Below are 20,736 nucleotides of genomic sequence, written 5' to 3'. Positions count from 1 at the left end.
GAGTCGGTGATGACGGACTGCAAACTTTCAAGATATTTTCTCGGTATATAAACTAATAATTCAATTCGTTTAACGGAATAAAAATTACTTGACACCAAACTCGAAGGAACGTTTTCTTACGGAAGTATTATTAAAACTTTTCGATACTGCAAAAGTGTGAGGAATTTTGTGTTTCGTCGATTGTCTAAACAATGACGTTGAAGAATAGATGGTGAAAAATTTTTTGAGCTACAAAAATAAAAAGAAAAGAAAGATTCCTTTCGCAATGTGGTAATAATTCGATTGAATACTTTATTCGGTTTATTCTTGCCACATGCAATTTCGACTGCAGATGAATATCGTTCGTTCATTGCAAAGTTAGTTTCCAATCGACAATCGGCAGGGTGACAAAATAAAAATGTTGAAATCTGCCTCGGCATAGTTTTCTTCGTTGAATCGAAAAGCATTATTCCAATTCTGTGTGAAATTAATTATCTTATGAACTGACTGAACGAGTTTAATAAAAATTATAGTGCATTTAAATTTGATTCAGTGATTAATTTTGTGTGTTGAGTGAAATCAGAGTGAAATCAATCAGCGATGAGAGATGCAGAATGTCAGCTGATGGCAGAGTGATCTTCAAGGTATGTGCATGTTTTCTTTTTCGTTTTTTTCATTTAACAAATAGGTGTTCAAATTCAGGATTACAATTCATCAATAAATGTATAAAGTTTGCGGAAAAATGAACAATTCTTTTGCGATCTGCAGGGCAAAAAAAAAATTTGTCTCCTCACTGGGGGAATATTTAAGAATGAAAAATGGACTTGAGGGAATAATTATTCCAAGGCAAAGCAAACATCTCTCCGTCTGATTACGAAATCACCAAAATTCAAGAAGATCGTTAGAAAAAAAAAAAAAAAAGAAAAAGAAAATTTCGCCAGTAAAAAATCACTTATTCCGCGGAATTTAATCGTCCGAAAGATGAAAAATTGCATCAACCACGAACCATTCGCATTCCGGTCTATTTCGGTGATTCTGCCAAGGTATTTGACAGCTATCAAAGATGAAAAAGTCCCCATCGGATGTATAATACGAGAGGGCGAGGGTGAATATGGGAACACCCCGCGTTTCATTCTAGCCGTAAACCCTGCAGATCGGTTCGATCTTGAGATCTGATGATGGTTCGGCAGGCTTGCAGCATCCGAAAGAGAGAGAGAGAGAGAGAGAGAGAGCCGTGGTCCAGCAATCGGTGAGCGTCCGAAGTCGCACACGCATCGAGTAGAAATTCCTCCGATCCCATAAGATTTTACGATTTGACGGGTGATCCGCTCCCTCGTTTCGGGGATAAAACGACGATATTCCTCGCGTCGAAAACGGACCGAATTTCCTCTCCGCGGTTCTCGTTCGAGTCCTTTCGCGAGTCCGAAATCCGCGCGAGTAAATTTCAGGATTTATTTCGCTTCGCGGATATTACGTTTTTCCCGTTGAAGAAATTTTTTAGAAAGACCCAGGATTCGTGGCTTCTTATCGGCCGGCCGATCGTCCGGTAAATTTTACGGACGTTTGGTACGCGCGAAGTCGGCTCGAAAATCTGTCGAATCGAAAAAAATGACGAAACGAAAGTTTAACAGGATTCGACCGAAACTGACCGAGTTGAATCTGGTTCAAGATAATCTCTGTGATCCAGAAAAAAATGTTTAATTACCGAATTTCAATTGTTAATACCTCGTTATTAACAATGGCAGAGAAACAACATCGTTTCACTGTTTTTTCACCGAAAAATCTGTACATATTTCGTCTGATTCTATTAAAAAATAGCTCGTTTTATTAGTAATTGAATTTCTTAGAAATTGTGTGAGACGGATTTTTTCTCGAGTCGGTCAGTTGGCAAAAATAAAAAATCCGATATGCAGAATCGTAATAATTTACAGATGTTAATCTTGTGATTCAACAAAACATACGTTGTTGTTAACACGACTTGACTTGGACGATCTGTGCGGAATTTATTTACGAACGAAATCAGCTATTGTTCATTAGAATTGTGTTGTGAAAAAATGTGCAATTTTTTCCGGTAACCAACTGTTGTTATTCCATTTTTGTTTTTTTTTTTTTTTTATGTTTTTCTTTTTCTTTTGTAACAGTCGGTAAGTTTCTGCGATTAAATAAATTAACCACTTTCGAAATTTCTGTCTTATCGGAAATCGAAATATTTGTGGAAAAGACAAAATCACGCAATCGACTGAAAAGAAAATTGTCAGAGTGAAAATTGTTCGAAGCAACATGAAACCAAATCGTTTCAATAGTATCGAGCTTTATTCGTATCGAATATTTTCGAATTTGGAATTTTTCGATCTATTTACCAATAAACTTTGGTAGGAAATTTAGAATGTTATTTTTTCCTTATCTTTTATCGTTTTATCGTTTTCCCGATTCGGGTTTACGGTTATTGGCTTGTTGAGAGTAAGAGTGAAAAAATGTGTTCCAAATTACTGCCACCCCGGTTTTACGCTCTTATTATCGATCGTAAAAACGCGCAGTAAAACGCAGACGCATCGGGGATGCAAAAAAAAAAAATAATAAAAAAAAAAAAAACACAAAAATTTACACTAATCAGCTGATCGCCGCCAAGCGATACCCGGATTCGTATGTATACATGGATTTATGCACATATATTATATATCTGACGGTGTATGTTTACTGTATAGTGCAGTTACAGGAACGCCTGTAAGCCGGAGGAGCTTTGGAGGCTCAGACTCGAGGCGGCAATCGATAATCGATAATCCCGGCATTACGCAACCGCTTATTCGATTACAGATATCGCTAGATTGTGTATATATTATACGTATAAATAGCAGTGTCTTCATTCCGCTTCCGATTTTCAATCTTCGTTTATAGTTGATTTACCTGAGCGAAGAAGTCAGAAAATGTAATTAAGGAAATGCGGAGATGAAAAATCGAATTCACATTCTGTCTACACTGGGAAAAATTTCATTTGTTACGGTAACTAGAAAAATTGAGTAAAACAGGTATCGTTGTAAAAAACTGTTTGAATATCGTTGAAATTAGAAAAAACGAGGCACGCGTAAACATTTTGCGATATTGTCGATCCGTTTTTGGTTATTGCAACGCAAAATCAGTTTGCGAGGTTTGCTCTACTTTTTTTACTTAAACAAGGCTTTAACGTCAATTTATTCTTGCACAAGCGTTAAATTTTCGCAACGGTTGCAAGAAAATCTAGCAGCAGCGATCGTAATGAGAAAAAATAGTAACGGATACTAGACTTTCCGGTAACGGCTAGAAAACCAATTTTCATTTTCTACCTAGAACTATATTTTTCGATTATGGTAAAAAAATGAAAATAGTTAATAGGAACTAAAAATTTCTCTCAGTGTTGAAATTCGAGGGCTGGCCGATGACCAGTCTTAAATCGCTCGTCGAATCTCATCTTCATAATTATACCAAAGTTTTTCACCGAGTTTTGACAGAAATAATTTCTCCGCTGATCCAGGTTCTCCTTTATAGTTAATTAGAGGTACGCGTGGCTGTAACGAGAAGGGTTCTGAGTCGCTCCCGCGTTACGACAAGCAATACGCAAAGTGTTAGGTAGCGTAAGGAATTTGCGAGATCGTATTACCTACGCCCACCTTCCTTTCTTCCTTCAATCCTTCCTCTTCTTCCACGTTTCAAGAAACAGTAAGAAGACTCAGAGCTCTCGCTGTCACTCGACTCTCTCTCTCTCTCTCTCTCTCTCTCTCTCTCTCTCTCTCTCTCACTTTCTACACAGTTACGCGCACCCTTATACGTATACCTAATTTAAAATACGGTGAGAGGAAGGCAACTAGAAAGAAAAAATGGGGACAGAGAGAGCCAGAGACAGAGAGAGAGAGAGAGAGCAAAGAGTGCGAGAAAAGTGGAATAATGTGAAAAATGGAAGGATAAAAATTTTCAAGAGGATGACTTGTATGCCTTGTCAAGGAAAAAGTATCGCCTTACTAACGAGATTCAGAGGAAGAAGCGTGAGAGGGATGAGAAAAGGAGAGAAAAAGAAAGAGAAGGTATTATAGACATTTTCCAGGGTAAGTGAAGTCAGTGAATAGAATTGATGCTTCGCGATAGAGCTTGTTGGATCGGATTGCATTTCCTTCCGCGTACGGATAGTCTTGAAATTTGTACTTTTTATTAGATTTTCGCACAACGCGATATCTGTCCTCGTGACGTGAGAGATGAATGGAAAATTAACGAAGAAGGACGGGAGGTGAAAAATTTTGTCGAAGAATGCAAAAACGTTTGGATTGAAAATACATGAAACTTTAGCTCTGTAGCGAAGGAGGGGTGAGTTTTTTTTTTTTCTTAAACTATCAGAAATCGATTCGGAAATGAAAAAAAATAAATAAAATAATGTAAAATAAAAATACGAGTTTATTTGTTTGTCCGAAATCGTCGAATAATTTTTGTATGTTACGTTTGAAAATTCGGGTTTCTACTTTCAGAAAGTTACTACGGAAATGCAATTTTCAAACGAATATCGTGCACGTGTGATTTTTTTACCTGAATGCAAAGAGAAATAGAGCAGAGAGAGTAAGGAACTTAAGACTGAATATTATTCGAATAACGTTCGAAAACATGTCTAATATTAATTAAATAACCGAGTGATTTGGTAGAAAAAAAGTTTTTTTTGAGTCGATTACAATAAATCTATCAAGAATAGTCTTTCGAATAAAATTAGCCGTGATCGTAGAGTGAAATTGGACAAGTCTGGCAAAGTTTAGCAAATTTCACAATCTCGTGAAGTGAGCTTTTAATTTTTTGAAAAATTTCTCCAGTCAATTTTATTTTTATTGTGTATATTCAGTACAGAAATATAGCAGTTTAATAAATACTGGACGTAAATTTACCTCGTAAAATAATTTCCAGTGATACGAAGTGAGCTTTTAATTAGTTGAAGAATTCCTCGACTAATTTCTATTTTTATTACATATTCAGTTCAGAGGTATAGCAATTTTTATAAATACCGAACGCGAATTCGCCCCGTAAAAAAAAAATTCCAGTGATACGAAGTGAGCTTTCAATTTGTTGAAAAATTGCTCCACTAATTTCTATTTTTATTACATATTCAGTTCAGAAGTATTGCAATTTAATAAATACCGAACGCGAATTCGCCCCGTAAAATAATGTCTATTGATACGAAGTGAGCTTTTAATTTGTTGAAAAATTGCTCCACTGATTTCTATTTTTATTACACATCCCTATTTCATTAGTTTTTGTACAATATCTCAGAAGATTAATTACAATTCGCAAGATATACTTTGTTACTTCGACTTTATCCACCCGACTATGTTCGATACGCCGAGCACTCAATGTTACGTATATCGCTTTATATACTCGAAGTTTTGATCGATCGAGCTTATTTGCAGAGTTTCAAGCTACCAAAGTTTCCGTGATTATTCAAATATTTATCATGGAATCTCAATATCAACACTGAATTGAGCTTCTGATTAAAGTTTATCGATCGGAAGTCCAAGTAAATCTCGTTTCTGAATCGGAGAATGAGAGAAATTTTTAGTTTCGGTTACCGCTCAGTCCTTTTAACTATTTTCATTTTTTACCACAATCGAAAAATATAGTTCTAGGTAGAAAATGAAAATTAGTTTTCTAGCCGTTACCGGAAAGTCTAGTATCCGTTACTATTCTTTCTCATTAACGTCGTAAAAAAAACGCCAAAAATTTTTACGAACAATTATTGCTGGCTCGGCGTATAAAAAAACGGTTTATCCGTATAACGAAGCGACGCCGAAGGAGAGATCGTTTTGGTTAAAATCTAGTTACGATTAATACGTAATTAGGCGCGGCCCTGGGTTCTCGTTTTCACGAGCAATTCTGTCGGGACCTTCGCAAAGTAGTGAAGACGAAATCGAGTTATCAGTGAAAAGGGCCGACGCTTGCTGCCGGAGGCGAGAACCAGCCATCCAGCCATCCAGGCAACCCTGTTTGTACTCCGGTGTCCATTAGTAACACTATACTTAAATGCAGCCGTTATGTGTTTACGTTTTACCCTCTTCCACCCTGGGTTTTTCACCCTTAATCTCCAACGGCTGCGGGATAACGTCGAGAAAATCGTGTGACGCGGTAATTTCCACTTTTGACAAAGACGATTGAAGTATCTTAGGGAATTCGCTTTTCCACCGTTCTTTTTGATTTTTTACGATTTTTCAAAACTCACCGACGGTGGCTTTGGAATTATTCCAGCGATACGAAATTTTTGGGTGAAATCTGAAGATTTAGATCGCAATTCAGATAATTCAGAATAATATCCTATTGGCTGAAGTCCTGTCGCATATAATAACATCGAAATTCAAATTTTAGAATTGAAAAATCGGTGGATAATTGATATTTTTGGTAGAACGATTTTATAACGAAATTTAAGAATCGTAAAGCAGTATCTTCTTTTTTGATTATATCACCAATCTAGTTACATTCAACAATGAACGTTTCCGTGATAAAGGAGAAAATGTTAAAGCACTGAAACTCAAGTTTATAACACTTTATTATTTCAACCATGTCATAGAAATTTTATCGTTATCCCATTTTTGCACGGTAAAAATCCATATTGGTCACGCGATTCTAACGAACAATAGCTGATTTCGTTCGTAAATAAATTCCGCGCAGATCGTCCAAGTCAAGTCGTGTTAACAACAACGTATGTTTTGTTGAATCACAAGTTTAACATCTGTAAATTATTACGATTCTGCATATCGGATTTTTTATTTTTGCCAACTGACCGACTCGAGAAAAAATCCGTCTCACACAATTTCTAAGAAATTCAATTACTAATAAAACGAGCTATTTTTTAATAGAATCAGACGAAATATGTACAGATTTTTCGGTGAAAGAACAGTGAAACGATGTTATTTCTCTGCCATTGTTAATAACGAGGTATTAACGATTGAAATTCGGTAATTAAACATTTTTTTCTGGATCACAGAGATTATCTTGAACCAGATTCAACTCGGTCAGTTTCGGTCGAATCCTGTTAAACATTCGTTTCGTCATATTTTTGATTCGACGGATTTTTGACGTGACTTTACAAGTGCAAAAGCTTCGTCATAATTAAAACTAGATTTCAGGTTACCCGATTTCGCGAAAGCGAAACTCGGAGCCAACACAACGCAGAATCGCCTGGGGCGCGTTGGTGACTTGATAAAAACGAAATTGCCTTTCAGTAGCGGAGCTCGGGGTGCAGGTCCTATATAAGCGGCGGTTTCCTCCCCCTTTTCTCGCACGAAAGAGGGACAGGCATAAGTGAGATTGTAAGAAAACACTTACCGCCTCCCGGTGATGTATACGCACACACTTCCCACGCGCAGGTATCCCGGCTATTTATGGGGGGTGATGGTGTGGGTGCCTTGGTTGTACGCTTCGTAGGGGAACCGATTTTTCAACATCCAAACCCCCCGGCCTTTGTGCGTCGAGTTTAAACCAGTGCGAATACAAGTTCTGGGAAAAATTTCATTTCTTGCAGTAACTAGAAAAATTCAGTAAAACCGGTATCGTTAAAAAAAGTGTTTGAATATTGTTGGAATTACGAAAAACGAGGTACGCGTAAACATTTTGCGCTATTGTCGATCCTTTTGCGGTAATTGCAACGCAAAATCAGTTTGTCAGGTTTACTCTACTTTTTTAGTTAAACAAGGCTTTAACGTCAATTTATTATCGCACGAGCGTTAAATTTTCGCAACGGTTGCAAGAAAATCTAGCAACAGTGATCGTAATGAGAAAGAATAGCAACGGATACTAGACTTTCCGGTAACAGCTAGAAAACTAATTTTCATTTTCTACCTAGAACTATATTTTTCGGTTGTGGTAAAAAATGAAAATAGTTAAGGACTGAGCGGTAACCGGAGCTAAAAGTTTCTCTCAGTGTATGTACTAAACTGGTTAAAAAAAAACGACTACTTTCATTTTTTCAATGTCACATGTTCGATAGTTGCAGATTTTACCCCTTAATATTAATATTTAATGGTTCTATTTTCCATTTAATTAACACGAGAAAATGATTTTAGTTATTTTTGAAATTTTTTAGCTCAGTAACGAGGAAATGCACATACTCTTGTAGGGAATTTAATGCTCTGTAAAAAAGAGTCTTCTTATCATTCTTTCACAACTAAACTCTTTCAAAAGTTATTCAAGATTAAAGTTGAAATCGTGGAAAAATTTACCATTTTTTTTAGATCAACAATGAAAATAACAGACTTGTCACAAAATATTGTGTAATTTTATTTTTCCACAAAACCATGTAATCAAGTTGATAATTAATTGAATAATATGATTTTACAGCGGTTGAAATGCTTTAAAAAAAAAAAGAAACGACCATATTTTGTGATAAATTTTGCGATTATCTGAAGTGATCTTAGATCTCAGATATCTGTTTCAATTAATCGTTTTTTCGCTTAATCGCTGCACCGTGATTAGAATAATTCGAAGTCTGTTTGCAATTGATCGATTTATTGAACAGCGTTGATTTATAGGTGAGAAAACTTTGTTCTCGTGAAACTTTCCTGCGGTTGTTTCTTTTCTTTCCACTTCCTTCATTGCCCGTGAATCAAAGTCAATTAACACAATTGCTGGAAGATTAAGTCTAAATCGTCTGAAATCAATCAAAATTCATGTAAAATTGCTTCGATGCTCAGCTTATTTTTTTTTTCTTTCCAGTCACGTGCGCACTGATTTAAAGAAGTATTTTTTTACTTGACGAAGTAAGTTGAATTTATCTTGCGTACTCCATGGATTTGTGAATTTCGTTCATCGAGAAAAATTTTTAGTTCCGTTTACCGCTCAGTCCTGTTAACTATTTTCATTTTTTACTACAATCGAAAAATATTTCTCAGTGTCGAATTCCTTAAACGATGAGTTGCTGAAAATCATCTTTCGTACTCACTTGACGCTTGGGAATATTTTGATTATTTATTCAATTTGCGGCGCGTTACAAACGATGATTTTAGATATTGGGGAATGAAGTAATCGACTGTATATGACGGTCACGGGTTTTCTGAACCGTGAAGGTAGCCGGTCGCAGCTTGAATTACGGGGTGGGATCGACTAGACGGCATTGCAGCACCGGCACTCTGTCGCGGTTTCGAAACATCTCCACTACACCGTGATGGGCGACATGTAAAGCTGCATGGTTGATTCCCTCTTGCACTCTGATACGTCGTCGTCACAACGCCGAGACTCGATGTACGATTTGCTCATCCGTGCAACGGTGCTAGCACCGAATAACCCAGAAACAATAAATCACACAAAAATAACCCACGCAAAACAACGCATGATGAAAATAACGCATGCCAAATTTAATTCAATTTAGTACGATATAATGCAATTTTTTTTTTATCATTTTTTTCTCACGGGTTATTTTTGTATTGAATTATTTTTGTCTCGAATTATTTTTATCCTGGGTTACTTTTTTCCCGAGTTATCTCTATCTTGGGTTATTTTTCTTTTGCGTTATTTCTATCATGCGTTATTTTTATCTTAGGTTATTTTTCTCTTGGGTTAATTTCGTCTTGGCTTATTTTTATCTCACGATATTTTTCTATCAGGTTATTTTTATCTCAAATTATTTTTGACTCGGTTCATTTTTGTTTAGGTTAATTTTGTCTTGGGTTATTTTTGTCCGGATTATTTATGACATGTTACTTTCACACGGATTGCGGTTGGTCACCCTGTGAAACACATTGAAAACCAACTTCACAATACGTGAATAAATTCATAAATCCCTACAGATTGGACGATTTTTTATTTCATTCCCATTTCATCAAATTTCAACATCGACATAAAATAAATTCTTTCGAACATGTTGTTCAGTTTTTTTACTTTGTCCAGTTACCGGCTAACATCAGAACTCGCCCTCAATATTGGACGAAAATAATAACTTCGTGTACTGGTTCGGGCGGAATTCAAATAAAAGCTTGCGTAAACATTCCTGCGAAAAAAATTGATGAGCTTATTAATTAGCGAATATTTGTCCGCATCTCTCCGTATACAGTGTATAATTTTTTTTTAATCGTTGCACGAATAAACGAAGAAAAAATCTTTGGGTACGAAAAATTTTCGTCACACATGCTTTAAACATTTTGAATCTGCGGTCATAATCGTTTCAAAATCGTTGGGAACAAGTCTTTTTCGGATTGTTTTTAACCCTGACGTTATAATAAATAGCTGAAGCACCGGAATTAAACGGAATGTGGATTATTTATGCATTTATTTTTATTTATTTTTTTCTCAAACAATCTTACGCACGAATAACTTGCAACGTATACATACGTTTTTTTTTTATGTTATATGCATAGAGAGAATGAGAAAAAGAGAATCGGCAAGCGAAATATGTTTGAAAGAAACAAAACGAGAAAAAAAAAGGTCGAGAAGTAAAATCTTCTTGTCAATTATGAATCTTTTATTCGTTCTTTTTTTTTTTTTTTTTTTTTTTTTTTTTTTATACCGGTGTTCTGAATGTGAGATTTAGAAGTTTAACAAGTTATTTCAACAAATTACTATTCTGCATAACGTATGCGGTGTTCTCTAATTTAATTTTTTGATCTCTATCTTTATCCACCAGTTGTTGCAAAATTATTCTTTAAACATTTCTAAGAAACGAGAAAAACAAAAATCTTTCGATCTATTTTCAAGTTTCAAATGCTTTCACCGTTAGAATCACTTCGACTTTTGGTACATTATACACGTTACGTTAACACTCGTCTATCTGGCGTTGTTTCCAAAGCCCTTAAAATATAACCCGATGCATAAAGTTATATTTGATTGATTGATACGGTGTATAAATATTTATGGTGTGCGTACAGAGGGAAATACCTACGTTAAATTGGTGAAAGGTCTTTACAATTGTTGGCAGGATATTTGATAAAGGTTAGACCACGTCTCTGTTAAAACAAAATTGTCGAAATTATAACCTGATTCTTAGTTGTCAAATATTCAAACAAGTTTTGCAATGAAAGAATAGTAAAACAAGCTTTAATTTATGAAGATCAAGGGTAAAAAATTCACTTCTTAGCAATTACATCTGATAAAATGAATAATTTTGCTAATTGAACTGATTAATCGTTACGAAGAACCCTCTTCTTGCTCTCGCCTACTTTCGAAATGTAATTTTCCTGACATAGCAATTCCTGGAAGATCAATCCTTTGACATTTACAAAAGTTTCGTACAAGTTTAACGGTATTCGAAAGCCTGTATCCAATTCCCGGTATACGAAACTCCGTTCTATATTCTGTTAATTCCATTTGATTTTTACCTCGATACGATGATCTTCGGCGAGACAAAGTCCGGCTGAAAATTCAAATGGTTTTATAAACCGCTGTCGCAAATACCGGTAAGAACGTTTCCACCATCTTCAACGCTTTATCAGACGAAACAGTTGAGACAGTAAAGATAAACGTCTAAGATCACGGATGGAGGACTTGCTTTTTTAACGTCTGGCCGCGCTCCGATATTAATCAGAAACTAATGCGAAATGAAATATGATTCAAATCCGTGTAAACTTTTTTATTCTCCTTGCACGGGAAAATTGGCAAATTTCTTACTCGTCGCGGACCAGGGGTTGATAAAATTCGTATTTGAATACCACGCGCCTGACAATCGCGCCCATTTTTCAGAGTCGATAACGAATCCCTACGCGGTGTAAAGAGACGGAGCCCTAATCGTCTCCGAATAACGCGCAAGAAAATAATGCGTTTCGCAGGGACGAAGTTGGCGAGTATAATTACCTAATTTCTCGCTCTCAAGCAACGCCGAAAGCTCTCCTCTACTCCCTACGACGCACAGAAAACCGGTGTTACAGCTCTCGCCGTCCGGCGTGGCGCCGTGGCAAGAACTTAAAACAGTTAGATTCCCGGAGCGTCACTCACTCATGGCGAGCGCTGATCGCGGCGCGCGCTCGTTTCACGGAGAGCTTTTTGCCGAACGGCGACAGCCGAGCGAAGCGAAAAATTACCGCCGCTTCTTCCTCGCCTTTATCTATCCATCTGGCACCTCTTCTTTTCACTCTCTCTCTCTCTCTCTCTCTTCGTTACACGTTTATTTTATTTCATTTTTTAAATTTATCCTAGTCAGTTCAGGGTTACTTTTTACTTAACTCGTCCTCTCTTCGCTATTGAACGAGATCATTTTCGCCCTAGCTATTTTTATCTATTTTTTTGTTTTCTTCACTTACAATTTAGCTGTATATTCACTCGTGCACTGTGAAAAATTTCATTTGTTACAGTAACTAGAAAAATTTACATTACTCTACTTTTTTTTAGTTAAATAAGGGTTTAACGTCAATTTATTCTTGCACAAGCATTAAATTTTCGCAACATTTGCAAGAAAATCTAGCAACAGTGATCGTAATGAGAAAGAATAGTAACGGAACTAATTTTCATTTTCTACCTAGAACTATATTTTTCGATTGTGGTAAAAGATTAAAATAGTTAACGACTGAGCGATAACCGGAATTAAAAATTTCTCTCAGTGTGTACATTTTTTCATGTTTCCTGAGTTTGATGCTGAAATACTTGCAGTATATGACCTAGTTGTATATCATCTTTTGATCGTACGCGAACGATGTTCTTATTTTCACATCTGACCAATTGTTTTTTTTCTTTTCAATCTTCCTGCCCTAATTAATCTTTGATTATTTTTATCTATTCTTTTTGTATTCTTACTCAAAATTTCACGTCTTCAATTATTTATTTAATATTTTTTTTCAACCTTTTCAATGAAACGCTGTGCCGCAAAGGGTTAAGTACTGTATTATATTGTACCGTATATCTCTTTTAGTCACAAGGTAATTTTTATTACAACGATCTGTGACTGTATTTTCCAAAATTGTTATAGACATAAGTATATTTGTCTATCTATCTACCTATCTATCTATCTCGCTCAGTTTTCGCCCCATTTTCCCCGTTACACTTGTCGTCGTCTCTGCGTCTTTCAGGGTGGAAAAAGCACTGCCTTCTCCCTCTCTTTCTCTATCTGTCCATCTTCCTCTCTTTCTCCCCCGCATCGGCCGGGTTTCGCTACGCGTGTATAACGCAGACCGCGGGAAACTTGTGTAGGAAATTCTTTGAGGGTTTTCTATGCGACTAGATGCACCCGCAAGCTCAAGGCACAAACGTCGAAGCCTCCTGCTGCAACGCTTTCTTGGATTTCTTTGTAAACTCTTTTCCTCTACTGCTACAGCATTCCTTTCTTATATTACTGGAAGAAGTGAGTACAGTCACCGCCGGGGATTTACGACGCTCTCTATGTTATGAAACTCTCGTTTCCCCTTGAGGATTTTATCCAGGAAATATTGAGTCCGGCTCAATCTCAATACGGAAATTCTTATGACGGTACGTTCAAGGTATCTCAGAACAGTAATATCAATCACTTCTCTTTCAAATTCGTTTTTATCGTTGTGAATTATTTAAATACGAAAGCTTCTTCAAATTTTATAATACACGTCTCACGTGTATGGGAAAATAATCGGCAATGACGACACGATTCGAAATTATATTCAGGCTGCTGAACAACTCCTGAATTGTTTGTTCGGTTTATAGATTTGCTTTAATTTCGGTGAAACGTATACGACCCTCGTACTTTTCGGGTACCTTATTACACCGTTGCCAAAATTCGGCAAAATTCAATCGAAGCCAGCTGATTTTGAATACAGAATTTAATGACCGAATTCGACTGGATGTCAGGAAATAACTGTATTGGACTTAGATCAAACTTCATTGAACTTATTGTTAGATCTAACTGCATTGGACTTAGTCGAACTGCATTTGACCACATTCCAATGCGTAAGAATACTATTTGCACAGAGGACATGTAACATGCGAAGAAAACCTTTACGAATTCGACTGTACAAACGCTAGCTGCAATGCAATAGGAAAGCGAAAAGAGAGGCACCGATACTTGCGCTCCAGGATATCCGTCGCGTCTGCTTCCACCTCATACTCGGTTAGGATTCCATTCCATAGACAAAGACCAATTCGAAGTGACCAGAGAAAGAAAGTTAAACTGAACGACGAAACTTTTTAACGGAAAGAAAACTGGGATTGAAATGCTTTCGTCTGTGTCATACGTCGTTCTTTGGTCTATTTCGTTCTCGAGCACCACCGCTAAACAATCTGGTTAAAGTAACGAAGAATTTAAACGTCGATGAGTTCGTGGTGCGTGCAGGAATAGTTTGAAAAAGGTCAAGTCGTCGGTGGTTGATTTTTTGGAGTGTCTTGTAGCCACTCTTTTTCTCAATTTACCAGAATCCATTTGCCAAAAGGATACTTAGAACCGAATCAGTTCTCCGTTAAATCCCATTGGGTACTGTCTTCAAGGGGTCTGAATGAATATTGAATGCCTCTCAGAAATGTCCAATATGTCATCATGATTTCCGAGAAACTGTCTGCCATGCACGAATGTCATAAAGACTGCTGCGTCATTGGAGTCTGTTTCTTGAACCGCGTTCAACTTGGTTTTGTCATAAAATTCAAATCACCATTCGTGTTCGTTCCTTCGCTGAAACGTGAACGCTCGTACGATGATAACCAGACATCGTGCAGTCTCGAAGTTAGATATCTAAAACAGCATGATGGCTTCTTTCAAAACACCATCAAGACCCATGCCAGATACTGCCGACATGATTTGTCGTTCCGACTCAGTTTCCAACATCAGCACGGATTCTCCAGGACAAAATAAAAGGTCTTTACTACCATTTCTGTCTTTGATCCTTCTGGCGTTAGTAACTACTGCCAGTCCTTGAACACCTAATTCTTTTCGTAGATAGTCAAAGGTTATCAATTCGTTGAGTATTGGGATTTTCACTTTGCAATGCGTTGTCTGGTGGTAAAAATCAAACTAATGCAACCAGGCTGACAGCTGGCCGTGTTTTTTCTCGTGTAGATAGTAGAACAGTTACATTATTGATTACGTTGAATCAATTTATGTTACACGAGTAAGCTGAAACCCCAAGAATTACTATTTACCTCTATTAACACTAAAATATTAGGTTATCCGGTGATAAAATGTCGGCAAAAACCAAGCTCCAACGTCATGATGACATTTTTTAATAGAACATCAGAATTTCTACCTCGATTTTCAGCCCCATACCTCCACCATCCCTTGACGAAGGTACAAAATTTATTATGGATCCAGTTCGAATGACACGATGACAAAAACAGAGTGAATCAAACGGTTTAATAATCCTCCGAAATTTTTCATCTACCTTTGAACCGACTTATGAAGGAAAAGGGAACGTTTCCGCGGCAACGATTTCGAGGTTTATGAAATTGATTTTTAATGAAAGCAGGGGACAAGGGAGGAGGGTTTACTGTGTGCCCGTTGGTTTATATCTGTAGGAAAACAGGGTTGTTGCGCGGCTTTTGGAGCGCAGATTGAAAGTGGTTCGGTCCACCTGTGGTGAGATGAGGCAGCGGCAAGCTCCGTGGGTCCTCTAAGGGGGAGAAAGGAGGACAAAGCATGACGGAGAGAGAGAGAGAGAGAGAGAGAAGGTTGGGCTTAATGCCGTTGGTACACAACCCAGTCTCCTTCTCCGCGGTAACTCGTCTCGGCTCTCTCCGCCTTGGTTTGCTCTTTTGCCAGTCAACATTTGCTTTCGCATTTCCGCCACCGCCATTCCTCCCTGCCCCACCCAAACCACCTTCCTGCTTTTCTTCCGCAAGTCCTCTTGTTTGCAATTAATTATACCATATTAAATGCTCAAGACCATGTCCTTTGAACCGTTTCGTTCGCAACGTCTCATTAAATATAAAGATATTCATAAAAATTTTGTTATTTCTCGGCCAGGGAAAAGACGCCGGAGTTAAGGACCGACGTCCCTTACTGTCAGTTAGGACTTATCGAGTACCTTACCGAAAGCCTTCCAGATGCTGCAGTCAAATCGTTTCGATTCTTAAAGAATTTTTAAACGACTTTTGCAAAGCAAACGTCAATCTTATTACGGAACGTTTAAAGCGTGTTCGGTAGGATGGTTCGTTCTTTAACTTTTTTCTACTCCTATTTCCTGTCGCTCGAAAAATTTGTAACAAATGCGAATTTGAATCTTGGGTAAAGCCTCTAAGTTAAATCCTGATAACTTTTTCTAATCAGAATCTTCCGAACACAATTTAATGTCCTAGAGGAATTCCCGAATCTTCAATGATCCTTATGATCCTCATGATGCTGCTACAGGCGTTGACAATAAGGGATCTTGTAACTTTGTTCCACGTCGAGCTTAATGCTGTTTCGTTCAAATATCAAACAACGAATTCTTTCAACTCTCAAGTTTGATAATTTCGCGATTCACCACTTTGGCTAAAATTCAATCCATTTCTGAGCTGCGCCACTTGAGTCACCGTTTCTTTTTAAAAAACAAAAGGGAAGGAAGTGGTTTTATCAATTTATACCGAAGTCGTTGAAGAATACCGGTAGAGGTACTCACCTACTACTCAGCCCGAAGAAGAATCTAACACCTTTTATATATCGACGATTATGTTGGCATAAGTGGAAGGAGACAAAGTCAATGAAAATCGGAAAGAATTTCAAGACGGCAGAAATTTTCCCCACCGTAAAAAGTATAATATTCTCGACCTTTCAAATGAATCGTGAGATTTGAAACGAATATACCTACAATGTTACCAAATTTCGGAGCGAACGATGCCTTTGAAGTATAATTCCTTCTCATTCTTTGTACTCAATTTCCTTCGCTTCTTCATCGGTTCAGCATCCGTACTTCGTATTTTATTCATACAAATAAAATTATAATCTCCCTTTTTGGCTCGGGAGGTTTTATTTCATGTCCATAGGAAGAAAGGCCAGTCGATGAAAGCTCGTCAAAGAAGTCATCTTGCTCTGTCCACTAGGTGAAATAAGAAAGAATATGGGCCGAAAAGGTTGGAGGAGAAGGGAGGAACGGCGATCAAAGCATCGAATAGCGGGCAAAATCTAATTTCCGAAATTCGACTGTAGATCCAATAACAGACGTCGTACTGGTCTGGTCATTGAAGACATTTGCCGTTTTGATTTGGAATATGTATATCCGGTTTTCAGACCTCGCAGTGGTATTGATAAAAACGGAAATGAAGCCAATTCGCTTCTTTATTCGAATTCCCTTTACCTCTTCTTTTATTCTTTATTCAGAAAATTTATGAAATTTTTTTATATACGAAGCTCATTATTTTATGGCAAATTGGAAATAATATCTTCTGGTGACCTGTGCGAACATATTACTGCTACGATTCGATTCACCTTTGAAAAATGAATCAAAACTGCACTCTGTAAAAAATTCTGTTACAAATTATACTGAAAAGTTTGTCTCTTAGAACGATTTAATGGAACGGAAACTTTTTGGAGAATCCTCAGTAAGCTTATAGAGAATATTTACTAGAGTCGATTTAAAATTCGATGTGAAAAATTCTAGTTGACGTTTATTTAAACCGAGAATTTTTATAAACTTGCCAAGTTTCTAGTCGGTAAAGAAGTTCACCGAACAGATCAAGTCTTGTGTGATAAAAAATGAGGCTTCAGTACATCGCTTCAAAGATGGCACCTCGAGGATTTTATACCTGGTGTTCCAGTACCCTGAACATGATAAGTTAGGGTGCGATTGCTACAGAGGGTTGATACCCTGAGTAGAATTTCGCAGAATTACTGGGGTAAAAAGCGCGAAGCGTCATTCGGTCGGTAAAGGTGAAAATTAGCTTTTCGACATCAAGTGGATGCACGATTTTAATTACAGTATCTTATAAATAATTATTATACGTAATTTCAATATTCGTATTTCACAATATCTTAAAAGTCATTACATTCAAAATACTTTGCATCTATTGGTACAATTTTTTAACAATTTCTCAGATCTCTATAACATTTTCAAGAACTTGTGAAGAATTTCGTGTGGTTATCAGTACTATAAAAGACCAGTAATTTTTTTATTGTACTCGAAAGGTACTGAATCTCTTGTTAATCTTTCGAATCTTTGGGACAAATTTATTTTCATTCTGCGTCAATTAGCTATTGAAACAGTAAGATGAAACTGTGAGAATTAATTGCAAAGTGGAAAGGAAAGACTAGAACACAAACTCTCGATTATACACAAACAATCTACGAAGTATTTATTTCTGAATATTATCATTAATCTCCTCAACAATATTTGGTACAAGTTTGAGAAGCTCCTCGTGATCCAGTTGAAAGTCGGAATCAATCCACCTCTCCTTGAGCCTGGTGATGACCAACCCCATGAGTTTCCCACCCTTGACATGCTGCCTGAGCTGATCGCCTCCGACGGGGAATCGGGGTGGTTGCCAATCAGCGAACACCCGAAGAAGCTCGAGATCACCTCTGTATCTAAAAAGCTCGCAAACGAACTCTTTGATACCTTGGTTCTTCCCCTTCGGCATGATAACCAGCTTCTGATAAATTTTAAGCGGTTTTTCAGATGGTGTAACGACGCGGTGCTGAACCAGAAACAGAGCGAGGTCTCTGTCGAAGGCGGATAGCTTCAGTCTACCATGGAGCAACATAACCTCCTCCTGATCCTTCAGGAGCGCCGATATGAGGCTGATGGCTCTAAGACGAACGCCGTTTTCTTCGGCGCGTTTGTGGACGTCGAGGAAGGCCGCAACGTCGGGCTTTTCGGGGAGACCGATGTGCCTGGAAAGCTCGCACTCGATCATCTTCGTGGTTAGCTCAACGGGGAACCTTCCTACCATTATCTTGTGCCACTCGGTCCAAATCCGTTCACCAGCGACGCGATCGAGACCCTGAACATTCCGGCGAATGGCCTCGAGGGTCGCGGCGTCATGAACGTCAGGATTTTCGGCGATGCGACCGTAGAATCGGAAGTACCTCAGGATCCTGAGGTAGTCCTCCTGGATCCTGGTCTCTGCATTACCGACGAAGGCGATTCGCCGCTTTTTCAGATCCTCGTAGCCGAAGAAGTAGTCGTAGACCGTTCCGTCCAGCCCGAGAAACATCGAGTTTATCGTTAGGTCCCGACGATTCGCGTCGAGCTTCCAATCCTTCGTGAATTCAACCTTGGCGTGACGCCCGTCCGTCGCTACGTCGATTCTCAGGGTTGTTATCTCGAAGTTCTCAGCGTCGTTTATACGCGATGTTATCGTACCGTGTTGCTCGCCCTTCATGTTTATCATACGGATCTCCTCCTTTGTGAACATATCCTTCATCTCGTTTGGTGTAGCCGTCGTCGCAAAGTCCAAGTCCTTAGGTCGGATACCCATCAGGATGTCCCGCACCGCTCCTCCCGCTATTCGAATCTCGTAGTTATACTTCTCGAAGAGACCCGCTAGTGTCTTCAATTCCGGCGTGAATATCGTTCGGAATTCAGGCGTATCGAGCTTCATTATTACCGGGTCATCCCGCGATGCTGGGGCCTGTTCTCCTTCCATTTTTGACGCCTTCCAACGCTCCGCCGAGTAACTCGTCGCCCCCTGAAATCATTGAGGTAAATTTATTGCTGGCCTTCTTGTTTAAAGATCGAAAGTTAGGTTAGGTGTAAAAAAGACCGCCAAATCGATTATGTCATTACTGTTATGGTCAGGAATCATTCTGATTCGAAACTGCGCCAGAATTTTCAAATTTCTAAGTGGTTTTTTTTTTTTTCTTTTTTTCTTGGGCGAAAAACGAATAACGAAATACGCTTTGGTGTTCTGATGGCACTGCATAAAAGATAAAATTAGGTAAAAATCGAATTTCTAATAACTGATACATTGAAGAAAAAATATAATTTAGTAAAATACAGAAAAATTCAAATACACGAACTAAACACAAGAATAGAATTTCAAAAGCATATAATAACGATATTTGTGAGTCTAAGAACTGGATGTAATATTAGGTTATGTTGGAAACGAAAAAAACAACGAGCGGACGACGGTTGGAAGGATAATATTTATTTACTGTGATTTAATTAAAGATGAGTTAATTGTTTTTAACAGTGATTGGGTTAGCTTAGCTTTTAGGTTATAGCTTGCGGTTAACACCTTGCGACAGTAAATCTAAAGTAACAACAGAGCTTATTCTAACCTAAAACTTGTCATGCCGCATACCGACTAGTAAATATGATATAAAACTTACGCGAGTCGGGACGCGACGTGAAGAATGTTTGAGATATTTAATGTATTTTACAAACGAACAAGTGATTATCATGGTTGAATAGAATTCAACCAACTTCCATTGTTTCGCGTTACGTTCTTCAGAAAACTTGTGTAAAATCTCTGGGATTTGTCAAGTTACCGAAGCTCGAAGCGTCGAGCGAGAAACACGAGATTCTGCAAAGTTGACAGGAGATGGCGCCATGCGTACGTTTTCATATTTCGAAGGATTCGAACGCGTACCGCGTCGGTAACACAGCATTCTTAACTTATTGCTAAAGGCTGTACTTAAATTACGTAACGTATTTAGGATCACCTTTTACCTCACCTTTCTCATGTAACAGACCGTAAAAAAAAAATAAAATCCTCCTAACCTTTACATTGTACGTCATTTTTTAATTCTCTCAAATTTCTGGTCATCTTTAAGCAAACTCCAATAAGATTAAATTGGCTGATCTTATGCCAAAAATCGCCAAAGTCAAAGTTGGCAAACTCTAGCGCGTAATGTTTAATTCAAAATTGTTTTTTGCTATCACCGTAAACTTTCATTTTTATTTAACTCTACACTGAGAGAGATGTTTAGTTCCGGTTACCGCTCAGTTCTTAACTATTTTCCTTTTTTCCAAA

The 20,736-nt window shown here is 37.8% G+C and overlaps 1 protein-coding gene and 1 long non-coding RNA gene across 2 annotated transcripts in view; one reads left to right on the top strand and one right to left on the bottom strand.

Annotated features, from left to right (window-relative positions):
- LOC124223148 (uncharacterized) overlaps positions 1–20,736 on the top strand; it is a 91,173-nt gene continuing 70,437 nt past the window's right edge. The window contains exon 1 of the long non-coding RNA XR_006884210.2: positions 1–623. This is a non-coding gene — a long non-coding RNA (uncharacterized lncRNA). The remainder of the gene's footprint in view (positions 624–20,736) is intronic.
- LOC124223147 (CCA tRNA nucleotidyltransferase 1, mitochondrial) lies at positions 18,089–20,266 on the bottom strand. The gene is made up of 2 exons (XM_046634881.2): positions 20,093–20,266; positions 18,089–19,449 (listed from the first exon to the last, which is right to left on the bottom strand). The coding sequence occupies exons 1-2, from the start codon at positions 20,162–20,164 to the stop codon at positions 18,115–18,117; spliced, it is 1,407 nt and encodes a 468-aa protein (XP_046490837.1). The 5' UTR covers positions 20,165–20,266; the 3' UTR covers positions 18,089–18,114.

Source organism: Neodiprion pinetum, chromosome 7 (assembly GCF_021155775.2).
Source record: "Neodiprion pinetum isolate iyNeoPine1 chromosome 7, iyNeoPine1.2, whole genome shotgun sequence".
Taxonomy (NCBI): domain Eukaryota; kingdom Metazoa; phylum Arthropoda; class Insecta; order Hymenoptera; family Diprionidae; genus Neodiprion; species Neodiprion pinetum.
The sequence above is the reverse complement of the archived record's forward strand: the minus strand, read 5'-3'. Positions and strand labels throughout refer to the sequence as shown.

Excerpts from the sequence above, each read along its gene's own strand:
- LOC124223147 (XM_046634881.2), bottom strand. The coding sequence starts at position 20,164 with ATGATAATCACTTGTTCGTTTGTAAAATACATTAAATATCTCAAACAT. Across the intron at positions 19,450-20,092 it reads CACGTCGCGTCCCGACTCGC|GGGGCGACGAGTTACTCGGC; the intron begins GTAAGTTTTATA and ends CAATGATTTCAG.